A 20,263-nucleotide genomic window follows, 5' to 3' on the forward strand; every position below is an offset into this window, starting at 1 on the left:
AGCGCGTGCACTTAACTGCTAAGCCATGGGGCTGGCCCATATTTTTCCCCCTTTTAATATTTGTCTTATTTGCCTTATTTTCTTTCTTTGTTTTTTAAAAAAAACCCTTTACAAAAATTTCTACCTTGTTGAGAAGAGTCCCTTTATTTTTTTCTTCTCAGCTTCTATTTATTCTTTTGTTAACTTGTTTTCATTAGCATCTGTAAGACCATGAGAGGAAGCTGACCCCAAATTTGATTGTTTCATCTTTTTCTTTTTCATAGGTTGATAACTGAAAACATCCCAATTTTGCAATACATAACGCAGAGGGCTGCCACTGGGAATAGAATCTGAGTTTCCCGTTACAGCAAAACTCACACACACACATTATACACACTCACACATATCCACACAAGAATCAAAACAGATGGAACCAAGAATTAGTCCTTTCAACAAATCGGAGTTCCCCCAAACAAACTCCAGTAACTAAGAACAAAACCCCTGAAATAGAGGCAAACAAACTACACATTCACGTACACACCCAAACACACACACACAAGCATCAAAACAAACGAGGCTCAGAGTTAGTCCTCTCTGAGTGAGATCTCTCGTCCTTTCAACAAAGTCAGAGCCCCCTGACCAAACTCCAGCAACCTGGAACAAAACCCCTGAAGGAGAGGCAAACAAATGAAAGGAAAAATAAGACTGAGTCAGTTTAATGAGGCAACTCAACCAAAACAAATGGGGCCCAGAGTTTTCTCCTGAGTGAGCTTCCTAGTCCTTTCAACAAAATCAGAGGCCCTTGAACGAACTCCAGTAACCTGGAACAAAAGCTCTGAAACAGAGGCAAACAAAGAAAGGAAAAGTAGGACTCCATCAATTTTAACAAAGAAACTCACCAAAAGGGCATCCGTTCCAAACCAGAAGCCAAAACAAACAGACAAACAAACAAATCCAGAGCCTGTTTCCTTGCCACAAGAAAAATGTGCCTAGGGTCAGTGGTGCTGGGTCAGACGGAAAGTACTGGGGACAGTTCCTGGGGAAAATCACCTAGGCGGCTGCTGGACTGCTTCCCTGGAAATCCCAGCTGGCCCAGGGCCGTGGAGCCACGGGCAAAGAGCCTCCTGGCTGGCCCACCAAATTGTTACCAAACCCAAACACAGGTTGGTTTACCCACCACATAGTAGGGCCCATAAAGAAAAAACTGAAACACCAGGCTTGTGGCAAGGAAAGAGGTTTACTATTATGGAAAGGCAGTCAGTTGAGGAGATGGGAGTTAGAACTCAGATCTACCTCTTGGAAGGGAAAAGGGTAGGGGTTTTTATCTGGGGTTTTAGGTAGGGGAGGGAGCGCATGTGCTGGGGTTTTAGGTAGGGGAGGGGGAGCATGTGGCCATGCTCGTTGGCACCTTCCCACCAGCCTGTGTTTAGCCTTAAAGACAATTTCTTTTCCCTTGACTGTCTGGACTTTTCTAGTTAGTTTTCATCTTCAGCCTGTGTTTGGCGTGTGAGGCTGACTCTTGATGCCTGGACCCTGACTTCCTGGAAAAGACAGCTCACTCATATCCTGAGGAGGTACAGAAAGACCTGGTTAGTTTTAAACAACAGTTGATTTGCTGAATATGCACAGCTGCAGTTAGCAAAGCTTAGCTCAAAGTTTTTGCTCTCTTCTTCCAGCTCAGGGAAGATTTTTTAACCTCGTCATCCTTGCTTTCAAGGGTTGGGATGACTCACAAGAAACTTCATCATATGAGGACAGGGAGAAGAACAGAAACCCAAGAAAGATACAGAGAAGGGACAGCCAGAGACATAAGTGGAAAGCAGGAGAAATGGTGTCGTGGAAGCCAAAAGAGATTATTTCAAGAAGGGAAAGTGGTCAACAGGGTCAATTGCTTCTGAGAAGATAAGAACTGAAAAGTATCCATGGGACATATTGACATTTGAATCTCTGACGGAAGCCGGCACAGTGTCTTTTATATGGTAGAAATTGATACATTTGTTGAACTGAAGTATACAGAACAAGACTGGAAGTATGAAGATCTGAATTTTAATGGTTACTGACACTATTGTTAAACACATAATATATTTCATATTTTAGGAATTTAAATCTTTTCCATGACTTCTGAGTGTAGCCTTTATATAGAAATCCTTCTCAGCTTTCCTCACTCGAAGTATTATGAGCATCTTCCCTGTCATTACATATTGTTCCACAAAGGGCTGTTAAGGACTGCAAAATAATCCGTCATTTCAATGTGCTATGATTAATTTAGCCATTCTCTTGCTTAACCATTCTCTTGGGCATTTAGGTGGTTTTTAGTTTTTCACTGCTGTAATAACTTTCCCCCCAATTATTCTTGCAGGTAACTTTTCAGCTGCACTATTTCCTTGGGCTATTTTAGGAATAGCATTCTGTATTTCTGTTTTTATTCAGTTATATAGCTGATTTTCATAAAAACCATAAGAATGCTATAAGCCACAGTGCTTTGGCAGAAGAGTTCAAAATGGCATGAGAAAGACATGAAGATAAGTGTTTTAAAAATTTGTTGAGAGTGAGATCAGAAGTAAATCTTGCAGAGAATTTAGATGCTGGTGAAGCCAGGTACCCGAGGATTACTGTAAATATTCAACAAGATTATCTTTTGACTTTGTTATGAAAAGAAGTTAATCCTGTCAATTTGCTGTTTTCTTGTTTAACCTGAGGGGTGACCCAATGGTCACAAGGAATTATGAGCTTGTTTTACAGAAGAAAGGGAATGCCTTCAAGGATCACCAGATAACCAGCCCCCAGCCACTGTTGAAGCCCAGAAGTCAGATTGCCCAGGGGCTTATCAGGAGTGAAAGAAACACAGATTGTCCCTTTGTTTCTCCAAAACTCCTCCTGCCCAGCCCCTTAGCTCTCTAAAACCCCCTGGTTTCTTCTCTTATTAAGGTGGATTTGAGAGAACCTTTCCTCCCACCTTCTCATTTTGGCCAATTTCAATCAACATTTCTCCATCCCAAGCACCAATGTCTCAGTGATTGGCTTAGTGTGCATCAGGCACAGGAACTTGAGATGAAGAGGTTCAGCATCACTGGGAGGACTGGATGGATATGAACTTCAGATTTGAATGTTCAGTGACATCCTTGATCCAGTACCCAGAGACTGGACTAGCTCCATTACTTGTGGGGCCCAATGCAAAAGGAGAATATGGAGCACCTTATTCAAAAATTATTAAGAATTTCCAAATGACAATAGCAAGACATTAAACCAAGTATGAGGTCCTTCTGAGCATGGGGTCCTGAGTGACGGCACATGTCACACCCGTGATGTCGGCCCTGCCCAGAGGCAATGTGATCCCAAGAAATGTGGGCCAATTAAAATGTGCAGGAGACTGAGAGGAGTACTCAAATGTCACTCTGTTAATTTATAGTACAATAGAACAGTCATATAGTGAAGCCCCAACTTTCAGGTGTCCCCTCTAGACTCTATTGCCAGGCACTGTATGCTCTTGGGCAAGGTGCTCATCTGTTGTAAACTCTTTAGAAAAAGCAGAGACTGGATTATCTCTAAAAGGACCTTCAAGGCTCTGATTCCTCGCTCTGGATCATGAGACCCTGGGAGAAGGGCCTCTGTTCGCTTTTTTAACCTTATTATCCATACGAACTGAGAGGGTTAATTTTATGTGTCACATTGGCTGGGCTATGATGCCCAGATATTTGGTCAATCATTGCTCTGGGTGTTTCTGTGAAGATGTTTTTGGATGAGATTAACACTTAAATTGGTGGACTTTGAGTAAAGCAAATTGCCCTCTATAATGTAGGTGGGCCTCATCCAATCAGTTGAAGTCCTGAATAGAACAGAAGACTGAACTCCCTCAAGCAAGAAGGAATTCTGCCAGCAAATGGCCTTAAGACTTGAACTGCAACATTGGCTCTTTCCTAGGTCTCCAGCCTGCTGGCCTACTCTGCAGATTTTGGACTTGCCAGCCCGCATAACCACATGAGCCAATTCCTTAATAGAAGTCATATATATAAAAGAAATGGGGATCCATTTATGAATTTTAAACAAAGTCAGGGAGAACAATTAGGAGATTATTATTATTATACAAGTTAGAAATTAGGCCTTGAATTTATTAAGTGCCAGAGGGGACACGGAAAAGAAAAATAGACAGGACAGGACTTTGATCTTGATTGAATCTACATGATGAGGTAAGAAATCATATTTGTGCCTGATGATCTCTTTTCTTCAGAGTCAACTCTTCTGGTATTGGAGAGACTAAAAGAACAAATAAAGGCAGGAGGTATAAACAAAGCAGTGAAGGAAAGCAAGGCTTGCAAATGTAGGGATCTGCAGGTTTAAGCTTTATTAAAAAAATCATGCTGTACTGAAGTTATAAAAACTGCTTTATTTTAAGTGTGAAAATACAAAAGCCACTTACATATAAAATTTAAGGGTATTGAAGCATCCAAACTTTAAGTTCCAGCTTTAGCTCCTTATAAATGGACTTAAATTTAATTGAGACAATATTCATAGTGGGCATAAATATAAAGAGGATTATATTTCTAAAAATTAAGATATGGGAGAAAATAATATATTCTGTCATTGATAAAAAGCACAGAACTGTAGTGGTCAGCGCCATGGACTTCCCAACACCCTCTCTGTTCCAAAAGATTGGTAGGAGACCATTAGAGGAATCTTACTGTTGTTGGCAGTAGTTGGGGAGAATGGCCACATGACCCATTCCTGACCATAAGACATGAGGAGACATGAGGACAGGTTTGCTGAGAGAACCTCTGAGAAAGGGTTCTTCAAGTCTATGAAGAAAAAGTTACTCAGCTTCTTTCTTTGGCTGCTGCCAGGTCTGAATGGGTCCATGGAATACCTACAGCCATCGTGGCACCAGGTTAAGAATGAAGCCAACACTAAAGGTGACAGAGCAGAGAGATGGAAAGAACCTGGTTCCTTGGTGACATACTGAGTTGTGGACCCCGCCGACTTTACCTTGTTGTCATGTGAGATTATAAATGTTCTTATTGTTTAAGCCATTTGAATCAAGGTTTTCTCTTACTTGCAGCCAAAAGCTTCCCAACTAAAACAAGAGCTAAAGGTAGATTAAAAGAAAACGTTTACAGATGGCTATAATGTATTGAATTAAACTTTCTCCTCTTGGTAAATCAATTTTACTTACTGTCATTTTATTATTTCATTTAAAGTTTACGTAATCCCTTCCCTCTGAATTGTCATTAATCTTTTTTTATACTTTCACATCTAACCATCTGTCCTCTACACAGTATTGCTGACAAAGACAAACAGAACAGATAGAACAGAAGCAGCAGCTGAATCTAGCTCTCTGCTAAGGTGCAAAGGGATCGTCTCTCTTTCACAGACAATTTGAAGGTGGTGGCAGTAAACTTTTTCTGATGGGAGCCCGTAGAAATAGCATATAGAGTAAGAATCCAACAATCTTCTAATAACCGCTTTTAAAAATAAAAACAACCAAGTACCTTTTTACAACTAATAATATATCCTTCACTTACTTGCCTCCTGGCTGCATCAGAAGCATTCATATACCTTTTTCATAACCTTAAATAAAACCAGTACATGCAAAGAACTAAGCACAGTGTTTGGCACAAGGTATTGTTATCAGCAGTGCTCTACTCTCCCGTGCTGAATCTGGCACTGAGTGTCCCAGGGTTTCTAAAGCTCCCACTGGTTGACCCGTAATGTATCTGCTTGGTTTCCTATAGCTTGAGTTTTGCTTTCCTCTTGTCGGTACACTTGAAAAATGCAATCTCAGGGCTAGTGTATGCTTTTCATTTTCAGATGCAAGCAGTAACTTTGGCATTTCTGATCACAAAAAACCCGTATGAGAAAGCTGGCAAGCCCAGTGAACTTCCTGGGCGGAGAGGCTTCTCTGTCAAAGCTGGCAGGGTTTGGTCATCCACCATTTTCAGAGTTTGACCGTTGAGTTGGACAGATCTGCAAAGAGGAAAGATACATCCAAGTTAGCCAAGTTTTGCATGCTCCATCCACTCTACAAAAGTTGGGAGACCTTTTTAAGACCAAAAAAATTTTTTGTGGCAGCTTATACTATATAACTTGTATTTCAACACTATAATCAGTTAGGTATTTGACATAGATGATTTTTGACCTACACCGGCAGAGTTGAGTAGTTGTGACAGAGACCACATGGCCTGCAAAACCTGAAATATTTACTATAGGTCCCTTCACAGAAAATGGAACACATGTATCCTATACTAGGCAATATGACGGAGGGATAAAAAGGGTAAACATGACATATCTTCTGGAATTTTATTTGATGGTAAATAGTTAAAAATATTTTTATATAAAGCAAATAGATATATAGAATGGAATGTAAATTTCACAAATTTAACATAAAAAATGACAGTCAGTGAAATTTCCCACTTGTAACTGTGCCCATAAACCCTCTAATGCCCATTCCCCCAGGAGGGGGGATGATGCACTCATTTTCCTATATCGTTAAGATATTTTGGTAGAATGTATACTGCTGTGGTGAAATAGAAATGATTTTGTTTGGCTAAACCACAGATTCTAAAAAATTTATATTTTCTTTGCATTTTACTGTTGGAATTCTAATTCAAATCTGAATCAAAAAATGGAAAAAAAAATTTAAGGACAAGTATTATTTCATATGCATATTTATTATTATTTAAGTCACATTAATACATGCTCACAGCAACAAATCCAAAATAAACAAGAGCTTATAAAGAAAAGCTTTAGTCTGCTTTTAGTTCTACTGATAGTTACTTTCATAATTCCAAACGATGCTTATATCTCTACTGTTTTTTCTCAAATGCTTTTTATATTATGAACAAGTATTTTATTGTTGGAAATTTAGATTAGTTAATATCAGTTATATGTATGTCATATATGTAGAACACTTAAAACAGTGCCTTGCATATAGTAAGCATGTAAAAGTATTATCTCATCATCATTATTATTCAGATAAATAAATATAACAAAAGTAATGTAACTCATCATAACGATTTTTAACATTTTGATGTATATTCATCTCTTTTCTATGTATGTATATATACACCTATTTTCATTTAAACAAAAGTGAGCATACAGTACACAGTCTCTTAAAACTTAATTTTTGTCCCGTAACACAGCCTAACCTTTGCTCACACCATTAAACATTCATCCACTACATCATTTTAATGGCCGCAAAGAATTCCATTGTGAGAGCATATTAGTTTATTTACTTAATTGTCCAATGTTAGACATTTGGTTGTTTCCAATTTAGCATTATTATAAAGTTTTCATTTTTAAAGATCTCTCCCACTCTGTCCTCGCTAAGAATCAGTCAACATAAAAACTGGTTTCCATTTAACCTTGGTTAGATGCCCAACTCTGGGCTCTGTACCTAAAGACTTAATGAGATAACCCTAATGGAGCTGCAGGCTAACAAGCCCACACTGCAGTTACACACAGTCCACACGCACTCGAGGTTTGTGTTAGCGCCTACATCACATCAGTTTTTAGGTGGGGTGGGGAGGAAATGCCATGACCATCACCAGGAAACCACAGACAAAGAGAAGCCTTGAAAACATCTCTAAATGACAGCGGTAAGAGCTGTTCTGCATGAAATTGAGAACCATCTACAAGGGCACACACAAAAAATTCAGAAACGCTTTAGGAAATGCCACACAGTTTAAAAGTTAATGTGATCATTATAAATTAATGCTGCTGTGAGTTAAGATGACGAACATGGGCAAGATAATACCTACTATCATCTGGCTATATGGTTTAATCAGCTATAAATATAGCTAAAGGATGCTGTCAATGCATTAAGTGTAAGCTTAGAGCATGCTGATTATTTCCGCAGCAGGCTGGGCAAGGGGGATAGTGCTTTATGTGAGGGTAGTATCTTGTTTCACATTTTGAAGTCAGTAACATCATGACAGGAAATAGAAGACACGCTTGTCAAGTTTCAGATGAAATGGAGCCAGAAGGAATGAGCAAGCAACAGATTGGGCAGAATTGGGGATGCTGGGCAAAATTTATCTGGCATAAATATAAAATACTGCTTTCATATTAAAGATATTCCCTCAAATATTTATTAAGTACTTACTATGCAGGACCTTCTACAGGCACTACACAAGTTGTTCAAGTAAAAAATAATTTTCACAAGGGGATCATTGTTTAACCAAGAGGTCATTAACATGAGCAAGTGTGCAGACTGTGTACTCATCAAACTTACCTGGGATACTTTGCAACATTTTAAAGAGAGAAAAGTATAATTAATATATACTCATCAAAGAGAAATTAGGGTAATAAAACATTATCTATAGTTTCACCACTTTTCCAATTAGAAAGCATGAAATGTGTGATCAGAATGTAACAGCTGATAAATACAACTAAGAGAAGATTGTTGAAGAAATTGGGTGTATTTAGCCTGGAAAGAAGACAATCCAATTGTCCTTTAAGTATTTGAGTGTCTTTCCGGAGAAGTGAGGTATTCAGCATTGCTCCAGACTAAGGGAGCAAATAAATGCCCACGAAGGCCAAGAAAGATACATATGTAAGTGCAGGGAGACAGGCATAGGACAACAGGGTCTCATGGGGACTAAGGTGTTCTAAAAAGCTGATGACCCGTCTAAAGTAAACAACCCCAGTTCAACTCCATCTAATTGGGAAAACAAGCCTGGGTATCCATTTTTAAAGAAAAGCTAGAAATGCAGATATTTTAGTAGTTGTCAATTTTTAAGTGTTAACAAATAATTAAAACAAAAAATTAACCCAGAGTGCATGCCAACCTCGCCTACCAGAAAAAGAGAAAAAAAATCCTCTAAACCCACATGTCAACAGGCGTGAGCTGTAATTTCTAGCCTCTGCTCTAGAGAACAGATCTAAGAGCAGCCGATGAAAGGCACAGAGAAGCTCACTCTATCCTGCCAGAGAGAACAGTCGCCAGCAGAGGCTGCAAGTTCTAGCAGAGGAGGAGTCAAACAGCCGAATGGCCTTAGATACCCATCTAAGGTTGGACTAAAATGATCTCTTAAGGCATGTCCAACTCTACAACTATTATTCAATTACTTCAGAAAAGCTTTTCTCTTATCAGCATCAGATACAAACATGCTAAAAATATCCACTTCAAAAAGGGTCAGAACACAGATAAAGTATCTGTTACCCAAATATACATTATTTACAGCAGGAAAAAAAGGTTTAAACAGTAGGAAAATGGGTAAGTAAACCGAGGTATTCTATAAAACATACAGCTCATTAAAAATATCTACAAAGGCGGTGTATTGAAAGATACTGGGAAAACTTGTGGATTCCCCCTCCCTTTTTCCCATCAGAGGTTGTATGATTATAGTCATAGTAAAATAAAGCAGAGGGTAAAAATAAAGGCATGGTGCCTAGCGTTAATAATGCTGTCAATGGGGGATAGGACTTTTGAGAAAGCATACTTACTGTGCTTTTTCAGGTTCTGATGCTAATTGTTACTGAAAACACCACTCATATAGCATTTGCCAAGATGGCAACAAATGGTGAGAATTTTGTAAACTCCTCATTTTTTATCCTCCAATGTAAGAATGGTCATGATGAAAAGAGCTCCTTCCAACACACATTGGACAGAAATCGTACAATATTTGTGTGTCTAACTCTGCAAGGCTCGTAGGCATTCTTGGGTATTTTGTGGAATATGGTCTTTCATAAGACACATTCAATGACTGGCTTTTAAATCAAAATGTATTAGAACCAACTTCAGATAATTCACCTAAAAGGTACATTTCTGGCTAGTTTTTTTCCTTACTCTAACCAATAAAAAAAAGTAATGCTGTAAGAGGATCACACCCAGCTCACGTGGTATGAGATTTTACACCAACTGCTATGCCTTTATATGGCAATCATATATGCTTTGCTTTAGTGACTGTGTTACCAAGAATTATGTATTTTTAGAACAAATAATCTGAATGCATTGAGTAGATCTGGATATATTAGGCTGTTTGTTTTGAAATGTAAACTCTTCCCTCAGATAATTGCTACTTTCTGTTCCTATCCTTCTGCTTTGGACTCTCAGAGCATTATACTTGTATTAACGTGTATTCATATATAAACTTCCTGAATATTAAGAATAGTTAGAACTTGAAATAGTTGACTTTTTTTTGCTCCCTATCAACACTCTCTATTCTAATAAACACCAATAAATTTGGTGAAAGTTTGAAACGAACAAGAAAAATTACTCACTTGGAAAGTAACCCCTCAGGTCCTGAAGGTTTTATGAGGTATTTGTCCACTTGCTTGCGAAATAAATGATGTGGTAACTGCAAGTACTTGGTGACATTATGGAGGTTTAAGGCATACAGAGTTAAGTCTCCTTCTTTATACCTTGGGCTAAAGGCAAATAGATTAAATCAATAAAAATATCTATCCAATTTAAGCAATTAAAAACTTGATTACAAATATACTCATGGATACTAAGTATTAGCGTCTAGAATGACGACAGGCCCTCTTTGTACCCTTCCTTTTGTGAAAATGTTAGACCACTGATGTGGTCCTATTTTGAAAACAATTAAAAATATTGCTCTTCACGCTACCATTTTCTACGCTGGAGCATTCTGAGATCTTTGCTGCTTTGCCAGCTGAGTTGTTAGGAAGCCAGTTGGCCCATCCATATTTAAACACAGGAAGGCTAAATGGTAACACGTAAATGTTGTGGGTTCATGTGAACTAAAATTATAAACCATATAAACAGGGGCTTTTTCTAGCCTTATGAAAGACTGAGATAAAGAAGAAAATTAAATCTATTGACACTTTTCAGAATTTATGCATCCAAACCAGGCCCCCACTTCTTCCCAGTGAGGATCCATAGGATCCATAGGATCCCACTCACTAGAAATTGGAAGTGATGGGTGGCTTTTCTGGCTAAAATTAGTATTTTAGTATCATCCTATGAGGAAGGACACATTGAAACTGAGAAGAAGAGAAAAATCTCCGAGATTTAGGAACATTTTTTGCCACCTAAGGCCAGAGTACTGGACTACAAAAATCTCTATGACCTCTCAACTCCAGAAATTGGGTTGAAACTTTTGAAAAGAAGATTGTTGTTGTTATTGCTATCCTTCTTTTAATTCTTTTTCTTCCTTATTAAATTTATCAGATATGATACAAGGGGATAGGTATACTCAAATAATTATTCATTAATCTGAATTTATATTCATTTTTATATTTACTCATAGTCATTCAATGAATTAACCATTCATTTAAAAATAGTTATGTTCTTACATTTATACTATTCTTTATTTATTTAAGTTTGCATATTTTTCCATTATGGATTATGACAAGTAAAATCATTGTACAAATCTTTGCTGGACTGCAAATGCCTATATTTAAGCTATTTTTTTAGCTAGACTCTGGTACCATATCACTATGAATACAAAAAAAATATAGAACAATGCCACACCTTAGACCCACCATAGAGAGAGGACAACAGGGTGTTAGAATAGGATGTTATGTGCTTACTAAGTAAAAGTTGTTGATTGGTAAAGGGTGTGTTACACACTTACTGGTTGATGTTTGTGCAATGAAGGTATACTCGAAGTTTGTTTCTCTCTGGACTTTTCACTCTTGCCATTAAAACATTGGTGCCCACCAGTTTCTTGAACAGAAGAGAGAGCCAATAATCCTAGTTGTGGTGGTTGAGGAAAGAAGGGACAAAAATAGATCTTTACTTGTTTTTTTATTTAACAAAAACTATGTCAAGCAAACAGCTATCCTACAAAGAGTGTGACTGTTATCCTAGTGGTATTTAAAGAGGATTCATCTTTTGGTCTGTGTCACCACCATGAATCTGAAGGTAATATCTCATTTGCTGCTTTTTATCATTGGAGGACTTAGTTTCCATAATTCAGAGGGCCATGCCTGCTGGGAGATATGTCTCAAGAATGTAACTCATTGCTCAGAGAGAGTGTAAATATTTGTTGTCTATCTCCAAGAATTCAAAGTGAAGCTCAAAGCAAAACTTTTAGATACACACACACAGACAAGTTTTAAAAATAAAACTTTTGGGGCTGGCATGATGGTGTAGTGGTTAAGTTTGCACATTCCACTTTGGCGGCCCGGGGTTCACTGGTTCAGATCCTGGGTGCGGACCTCCTCACCGCTCATCAAGCCCTGCTGAGGTGGTATCCCATATAGAAAAGCTACAACTCTACAACTATGATACACAACTACATACTGGGGCTTTGGGGAGAAAAAAAAGAAAGAAGAGGAAGATTGGCAATAGATGTTTGCACAGGGCCAATCTTCCTCAAAAAAAAAATTGCAAAAAAAAAAAAACCTTTTGTTTGTTTAAGAGACTAAAACAATTTCCTTTAAAACCTTACCCCCCCCCCACCCTCCACCTCGGTAAAGTAACAGATTAGGCAGCCATCATTGCTAGCTGTCAAGGTCAGAAAAAGAGAGACGACCAGTCATTATGTGTCTCTTGATGGAAGCACACAACATCATCTATAAAGAATTCCTGCGAAACAAAACAAAAACCAAAAGTCTAAATAAGCTCAAGCCTCTAAGTCTAACTATCAGTTTACAGAAAATACAGGGACAGAGGAACATGCTAAATGATACCACAGGAATGAATTTAGCAACATCCAGAAGGTGGGAAACACTATGGAACAAATTACTTGGATTCTTTAATTAATAAATTTCAAAAGACAAAAAAAGAGAGGGAGGGGGAACTTAAAGATGAACAGCCTTAAGAGATATATCAAATGCAATATATGGGCCTTGTTTGGATTCTGATGTGAATATACCAACTATTAAATAAGGAAAATGTGAAACACTGACTAAATATTTGATGATATTGAGGAATTATTATTATTATTTTTGCTGAGGAAGATTTGCCCTGAGCTAAGATCTGCTGCCAATCTTCCTCTTTTTGTATGTGAGCTGCTGCCACAGCATGGCCACTGACAGACGAGTGGTGTAGGTCTGCGCCTGAGAACTGAACCTGGGCTGCCGAAGCAGAGCACACTGAACTTAACCACTAGGCCACCGAGGCTGGCCCTGTTAATATTTTAAAGTATGATAATCATATTTTGTTATGTTTTTACAAAGGAGATACATACTAAAGTACTTACAGATAAAGTGATATATCTGAGATTTGCTTCAAAGTAATCCAGTAGTGGGGAGGTGAGGAGTGGGTAGGATTATGGATTAAACAAGATTGGAGATTCATATACTTTTCTCTCTACTTTGAAATTTTCCATAATAAAAAGTTGTTTGTTTTTTTTTAAACCCCCCTCAATACCTACTCTAACTCTTCCTTTTTGAGCAGAGGTAAGGTAGACTTCACAGGCAAACAGCTTTTGCTTCTCTGCTTAAATTCAACTTTTTCACTGGACACAAGAGCAGAACCAATTAAATGTTTTCAGAGGAGAAGTGACTTTATCATGGTTCAGTAACTGGGAGGGTTACTGAAAGCATGCAGGCCTCAGAGCCGGGATTTGTGTGGGATTCTTTAGAGTAATGTGGGACAAATGTGTAACCTCCAGCAAATCATGCAACCTCATCTCAATTTGAACTTTCTCATCTGAAAAATGGATCTAAGATACCTGCCTTGCCACCTTCCAGGATTGTTATGCAAATCAAATAAGAAAACAGACATGTAGATGGGTTTAAGGCCTGTTCCCCTGGATCCTGCAGGCTTCAAGGGTACCATTCACTCTTTCAAGTTTTTCTAGCTGACTGTGACCTTCAGGAAAAAGTATACTCAGTGTGTATACAAAGGGTTCTTAAGTCAAAGGTTTATGTTTGGGCATTGAGAAGATTTAGATAACATAATAAATAGCTGGTACTATTTATGGAGAGTGACAGGATAAGCTGGCTAATTTCTAGACATTGTACTCAAAGTGAATTTTGTAGAAGCTATTTATTTACCTTCCTTGCTCGAGGTCCATTTAAGAAAGGGCCAGCAGTAGATTTTGGCTATTTGTTTAGTGAAATTATCATGTTTGGTTTAACTCTATAGATGACTCATAACATACTTGAAGAAGATAGATTCCATTTTGTGCAAAGTCATTTTTCTAAGAATTTTCTAGAAGTTATGAGCAGTGTACTCCATGAGCTTGGACCACTCACTATAGATTAAAAGCAATTTTGTTGGGAAATCTATCTTCAGACCACAAAAGCCTAGCATATTTTGGCATGTGCTTTTTGCAAACTTTCTTAGCTTTCCTACAATATTCAAATAATTCCCTTAGGACTTATTCTTAGAAAATGGATATCCTCAAATGCCATTTTAGACCATAAAAATCAAGGTCATACTTGTCAGGGCTATAACAATACTATCCCAATTTTTAGACATATATAGCTTCCAGGTAGCTTTTTGGATAGAAAGGTTAAATTTCCTGACTTGGCACCAGATGCAGTTGGAGGTAGGGTGGAAATAAGATTTTATTCATAAACATCTTATAGAGTATTAACAAAATAGCAAATTCTTAGAGTGAGATTTTTTTTCTTTTTTTGGCTGAGGAAGATTGGTCCTGAGCTAACATCTGTGCCCATCCTCCTCTATTTTGTATGTGGGATGCCACCACAGCATGGCTTGATGAGAAGTGCATAAGTCCTCGCCCAGGATTCAAACCTGCGAACTTTAGGCAGCCGAAGCGGAGCACTTGAACTTAATCACTATGCCACCAGGCCAGCCCTAGAGTGAGATTTTTCAACAAATATACAGTACTGGCTTATCTTCAAGTTAAATAAAGTATGATTTCATGACATAAAAAAGTTTTGAAGCTTTGGATACTGTAGGCAATTTTAACTTTGATTTACTTTGCGAAACATTTTTTTTTTTGCTGAGGAAGAGTCACCCTGAGCTAACATCTGTGCCAGTCTTCCTCTATTTTGTATGTAGGTCTCTGCCACAGCGTGGCCGCCAGCAAAGGGTGTAGGTCCGCGCCAGGAACTGAACCTGTTGTGGAAGTGGAGTGCGCCAAACTTAACCACTAGGCTGTGGGGCCAGCCCACAAAACACTTTTTGATCCAAGTTTATCTTGTAAACTTGAATCATAAAATTTCAAATTACCCCTTTTAAAAAAAATCCCACATCATGCCCCAAATGGCACCAAAAAAGTTATTCCTGGGTCTCAATTTCTTTTCTTGAGACACAAAAATGTTAGAATGGATGATCTCTAAGGTGTCTTCCAATTCACCATTCCGTGGTTTGGCTATTTACTGAGAGCATTGAATTTATTGAGAGGAGTGACTGTTCATAGGAGGTTAATACAGGGGCCCTCAGTACATTCTAATCTACTCACAGAAATAGGAAAATAATGGTCACTTACAGGTAAAGGTTCGAAGTTTTCATCCACCAAGTGGTAGTTCCCGGCTCCGAATAACACTTGCCTCATCACCACTTCTATGCCCATTCTAGCCGACAGGCCCAATTTATCCAGCCACCTGGAACACAGTGAGGCCCAGCTTCCTTCAGCTTCGGAAAACAAAATACCTCAACTCTAATTATACAATTTTCTGATTTATTCATCTATGTGGGAGGAATTGACAGGAAACCAGAAAAGTGGTATTAAGTATAAATAAGTCATTCAAATGGAATGGAGAGTATCCTTCCCTTCACCTTTTCCCATACTTCAGCATGATAACAAATTCTAGAAGACTATTAATATGCTATAGGAGTCCCTTTCAGGCTAAGACAACTTCTACAAAGGAGAGCAGACAAATGCCCACTCCTATAGACAATTATTCTCCATCCTGTAAGATACTACCCCCCCCACCAGCCCCAGCCCCATGTAAGATCTGAAGAAAACATTGCTTGTAGTCAGCAGTAGTAAATTGTGAACAAGTAGAATCACACCTAACACCTCCCCCTTCCTATCTTTAGTGAATTGCAGAACAAATATCTCCATTCTTTTTCTACTCCTCATGCCCCCATGAGCATAAAGGACTTGTGTTTTATTCTGGACTTATAAGAATGAGGGTAGGAGAGGAAAGAGAATAAGTCTTGATCTGAGGATACCTAACTATAGATTAAAAGTGTTAATGGAGCTACGGAATGTAAGTAAATCAGTTGTTTAGAGTAATCAAGTTTGTGGTGGTTGAATAATGAGGTAATTTAGTAAATCTTCAAATTCATTGGAGGCCCTCTGGTGTGACCTCATACTTCAGGCTCTACACGTCTTGGGAATATAAATAGAGCTCCATATACTAAGTGTCCTTCTCAGAGTCAAGGCTCTAGATGCACTCTTTTACAATGTACTTCTTTATAGGAAGGGATCCTTGGCATATTTATGGGTTGTTATCAAGGAACAAAACTTCTAAAGCAACTCCTTCACACAATGATTAATTTGGAACACGCGTTAAAGATGTGCAACAAGCTCTAGTAAACCATTTTCTTGCAAAATCTGGCACGAATTTTGGGGCTCAGCCACAGAAACTATCTTTGATCAAAGTTTTGGCTGACGAGCTATTTCAACTGAATGGAAGGATAGGAGAATGCTGCCATCCGGTCCCTGAGGCGAGTGCTACTTCACTCACATAAAGCCAGCCGCAAAGGAGTTGGACAGCAAGGGTGCTCCACCCCCGTACGCAGAGCTTGTTTCTCCTAACCAAACCTTCTTGTGGGGTCTGGTCTCCTCAACAACCTACGGAACAGGAAAGTCTCCATGGTAATGGCAAACAAGCTGACCAATTATGGTGCTGAAGATTAACAACATTCAAAACCTTGTATTTCCAGACCCATCCATCCAATATAATTACAAAATATGTTTACAGTCATTTAGGTGTTGGGCAATTTACTTTTATTGGAATACTAGGTGTGGAAGGAATATAAATAACCCCATTCTTATGGACTATCAGAGTTAATGCTAACAAAAGGCTATTGAAAGTAGTTTTAATTTTTTTTTTTTTTTGAGGAAGATCAGCCCTAACATCTGCCAATCCTCCTCTTTTTTTGCTGAGGAAGACTGGCCTTGGGCTAACATCCATGCCCATCTTCCTCCACTTTATATGGGACGCCGCCACAGCACGGCTTTCCAAGCAGTGCAGCAGTGCGCGTGCCCGGGATCCGAACCTGCGAAACCCGGGCCGCCGCAGCGGAGCGCGCGCAGTGAACTGCTTGCGCCACTGGGCCAGCCCGAAAGTATTTTTAATTTTTAACCAACATACGTGACCCAACACTAAACGGGGAATGAAAGTGAATAAGACCTAGTGGCTGTTCTCTAAAAGTAGAAAAACACATAAATCTGTGTATATACATACACACACTAGCTAGACTACAAAATAAGGACTCTGGTTTTACATTAAGAAGAGAAAAAGACCATTACCTGGAAAATTTTTTGCACGGACAAAATGAAAGTGTCCAACACATCAGGGTTTAGAAAATCTTCTTTGGTAGCAATTCGTCCATTCAAGTAGTAGCTAAATTATTCAGAAAATATTCAGAAAAAAATATGAACCTTTACTTTCTGCTTTTAAGTTAATTGGCCAAACTTGTTCTCCTTTCTACCTCTTCCCACTCCCCTATTATTAAAAAAGGCAGCAGTCCTACTAAGGAGAGACCAGGATGGAAGGGGATCAGTTACTCTGTCTTGAGAAGACATAGTCACAAGTGCAGGTACTGTGGGTTACTCATTCTTTGGCAAGCATGTGGGTTTTAGCTACTCGTCTGTTCCATGGGTTAAATGATAGTGTGCCTTGATCTTGTAGGAACCACCACATTATTTAAAATAAGTTTAAATCTTTGTTTTATTAATATTAAAATTCTAGAACAGTGCTGCTTGAGACATTATTTGTTTCTTATTCAAACTATGAAGTCAATTAGCAGTTAAATGGAAATAATGTTTTGAAAAGTAAGTAATAAGCAAAGCTAGCATTATTTTCTTAGTATTAAGAGCAGGAAACATACTTACTGATGCCATGTAACTGAATCAATCACTTCTCCCCCAGCCTTCAGGAAGCTGGAAAAAAAGTCTATTATGTTATCATAATCCTCATATGTACAATATATTCCCTAGAAATGGGCTGGTTACTACGTTAGGATCAGGCAAACACAAAACTTTCTAATTCTGATACAAGTTTATCATAGGTGCCATTTGTCCCAAAATCCTTGGTATTCTGAGCCAGTCAATGTTTCCTCTTTTGGTAAACCATCCGGTCAGGCAGCAAATTGTTTTAATAACATGTGGACTGTTGAGGATTCTCCCCTAGAGAGAAATTTATTTTTAAGAAGAGTGGTTCTGCTTCTTCCAGCTCTTACCTCCTCAGCATCTTAACTGTCTTTCCTCGAGGCTGGCCAACATCAGGACCATAGAGTTTTGCATTTTTGAAAGTGAATTTTCCTAGAAGTTTATGCAACTCAATAAAATCTTCTCCTAACTGTAATCCATCGATGAAAATACCAGCCTTCTTCCAGAAACTGTTAGGTTCTGCAAAACAGCAATTCTCAAAATAATCATTTGCCTGGAAATTTTTTATTTAAAGGTAAACATAACAGCAGCATATAAAAGCCACAAAACATTTCCAAATTATAAAAACCCAGAATCTAAAGTCAAGAAAAATAAAACTCCTAGTTATAAAGAATATATTCCAGAGAAACAAAAATTTAAATTATATAACTGAGGTATGAGGGGGTATTAAAACAATTTGAAGTTCATAAGAGGGATATTAAATGAATGGATTTGGGAAATAGTCTATATCCAGTATTTGATAACCTAATTTGCTTTTAAAAAAAAGAAAAAAGTTGGATGGAGGGAAGACTTTTAAAAACTAATTTCTACAACACCATGAAAAGCTTTATTTAGAATGTTTACTCACAAATGATCTGAGCAGATGAGCCTGGAAGTAGCAAAGCTGAAGAGATGGGAGGGAGGCACAGAAAGCGTCCAATCTACCTCCCAAATACACCTCGCACAGGCTCTTCCCTGCTCCCTTCCCCTTCACCCTGGAAACCAGACCTCTTTGCAAATTGGGGCCCAAGGAAGAAGGAAACATGCTGACATCACTGGTTTATCTTACTCTGAGGAGTGGAAGGAGCTGGGGAGGGGTAAGGCAGAGAAATAGGGAAGGAGGGATGTATAGAAATGGGTAAGGATGGGTTCAGATGACCTATTATTCACAGGGTTGCTGTAGAAAGTTGTTCAGCATCCAGCTATGCGTAAATGTGAGTGAGAATGTGAGTGTGAATGTGAGTGAATGTGGCTAATCATTAGTACTTTAGTTAGAATTTATAAATTCCTTGCAAAAAAAGAGTAAAGAAGGAGACAATCAGGAAATTGACCTCAGTAGGATTCTATAGCAGGGACTTCCAGCTTGAGCGTATCATGGGGGTTGGGATGGGGGTACTGAGATTAACAGACAAGTTGAGAAATAGAGAAAGGAATGGAAGGGTAAAAGCAAACTGCCCGCTTTACAGTTTTGCTGAGTGGAGCCTGCCAACCATAATAGGTTTAAGTGACCCTGAAAATCTCAAGGGAACCTGCCTGGGAGCTGTGGAAGTCGCTGGTTCCAACTAGTTGTTCTCAGCTCAAATGTAACATAATCCAGGATTAGCAATAGGTTCTGGGATATATAAAGGAGTTTTCTGCCATAAGCAATTCCAAAAGTTGCATTGTTGAGCACTGGCACAAACGTGCAGAGACAGAAGTCTATTTGCTAATACTAAAAAGAATGTCATAAATAGGAACAAACTATGCCAAAGGGGAATCTCCTTATTAATGAAATGTTCCCAGGCGCACTTACCATTGCCTAGTTCCCAAGAAATGTTATAACTCTTGGAAGAGCAGTAGTCCAGGAGCAGCTGAGCGTTAGAACTGTTCCACCGCAAATCTGCTGTTCGCAGTAATGCATTTAGACCAAAGATCAAGTCCAGTCCGGAGCAATTTGCAAAGGTATAGAGCATATCTACTGAGCTTCCTAAAGGAAAAATGTTGCAATTTAAGGGTTAGGTTGGCACCATGGTGATGGAAGCCTCCAGATTTGCTCTTCATAATGAATTACTATTTCTGTTATTAAATAAAAGGAATTCCTAATGAGTGGCTATAATTATGAATGAGACAAAAAATTGTACTGACAAATTAAAAACAAATCAATGTGACTTCATTTGCTTCAGCTGTTGAATCAAGTCCCGTGGAAGGTACCAGAAGTTTGGTCTGGCACTCAGATTTTGTCCAAGTGACTTCAGGTGAATTGGGGAAACTACACTGTATGGTTCAGTGCTCAACATGTACAGGCCAGACCGTCATTAGTCAGCATAACCCACATTCTTCATAATCTAAATGTCTCTACTCACAAACTCAGGTACAAA

At 38.6% G+C, this 20,263-nt stretch overlaps 1 protein-coding gene across 2 annotated transcripts in view; it reads right to left on the reverse strand.

Moving 5' to 3' along the window:
- Positions 1-4,343: 4,343 nt before the first annotated feature.
- Positions 4,344-20,263, reverse strand: part of HPSE (heparanase) — a 34,382-nt gene continuing 18,462 nt past the window's right edge. The window contains exons 4-12 of one of the 2 annotated variants that reach the window (XM_004430901.3): positions 19,699-19,872; positions 18,218-18,386; positions 17,871-17,918; positions 17,286-17,379; positions 16,498-16,604; positions 15,291-15,405; positions 11,514-11,632; positions 10,195-10,341; positions 4,344-5,937 (exon numbers count right to left, since the gene is read on the reverse strand). In XM_004430901.3, coding sequence (XP_004430958.2) covers positions 5,778-5,937; positions 10,195-10,341; positions 11,514-11,632; positions 15,291-15,405; positions 16,498-16,604; positions 17,286-17,379; positions 17,871-17,918; positions 18,218-18,386; positions 19,699-19,872 — 1,133 coding nt within the window. In that variant the 3' untranslated portion in view covers positions 4,344-5,777. The remainder of the gene's footprint in view (positions 5,938-10,194; positions 10,342-11,513; positions 11,633-15,290; positions 15,406-16,497; positions 16,605-17,285; positions 17,380-17,870; positions 17,919-18,217; positions 18,387-19,698; positions 19,873-20,263) is intronic. The other variant, XM_087434523.1, reaches the window with a different exon arrangement.

Source organism: Ceratotherium simum, chromosome 8 (genome assembly GCF_057802395.1).
Source record: "Ceratotherium simum simum isolate JZ-2026a chromosome 8, ASM5780239v1, whole genome shotgun sequence".
NCBI lineage: Eukaryota > Metazoa > Chordata > Mammalia > Perissodactyla > Rhinocerotidae > Ceratotherium > Ceratotherium simum.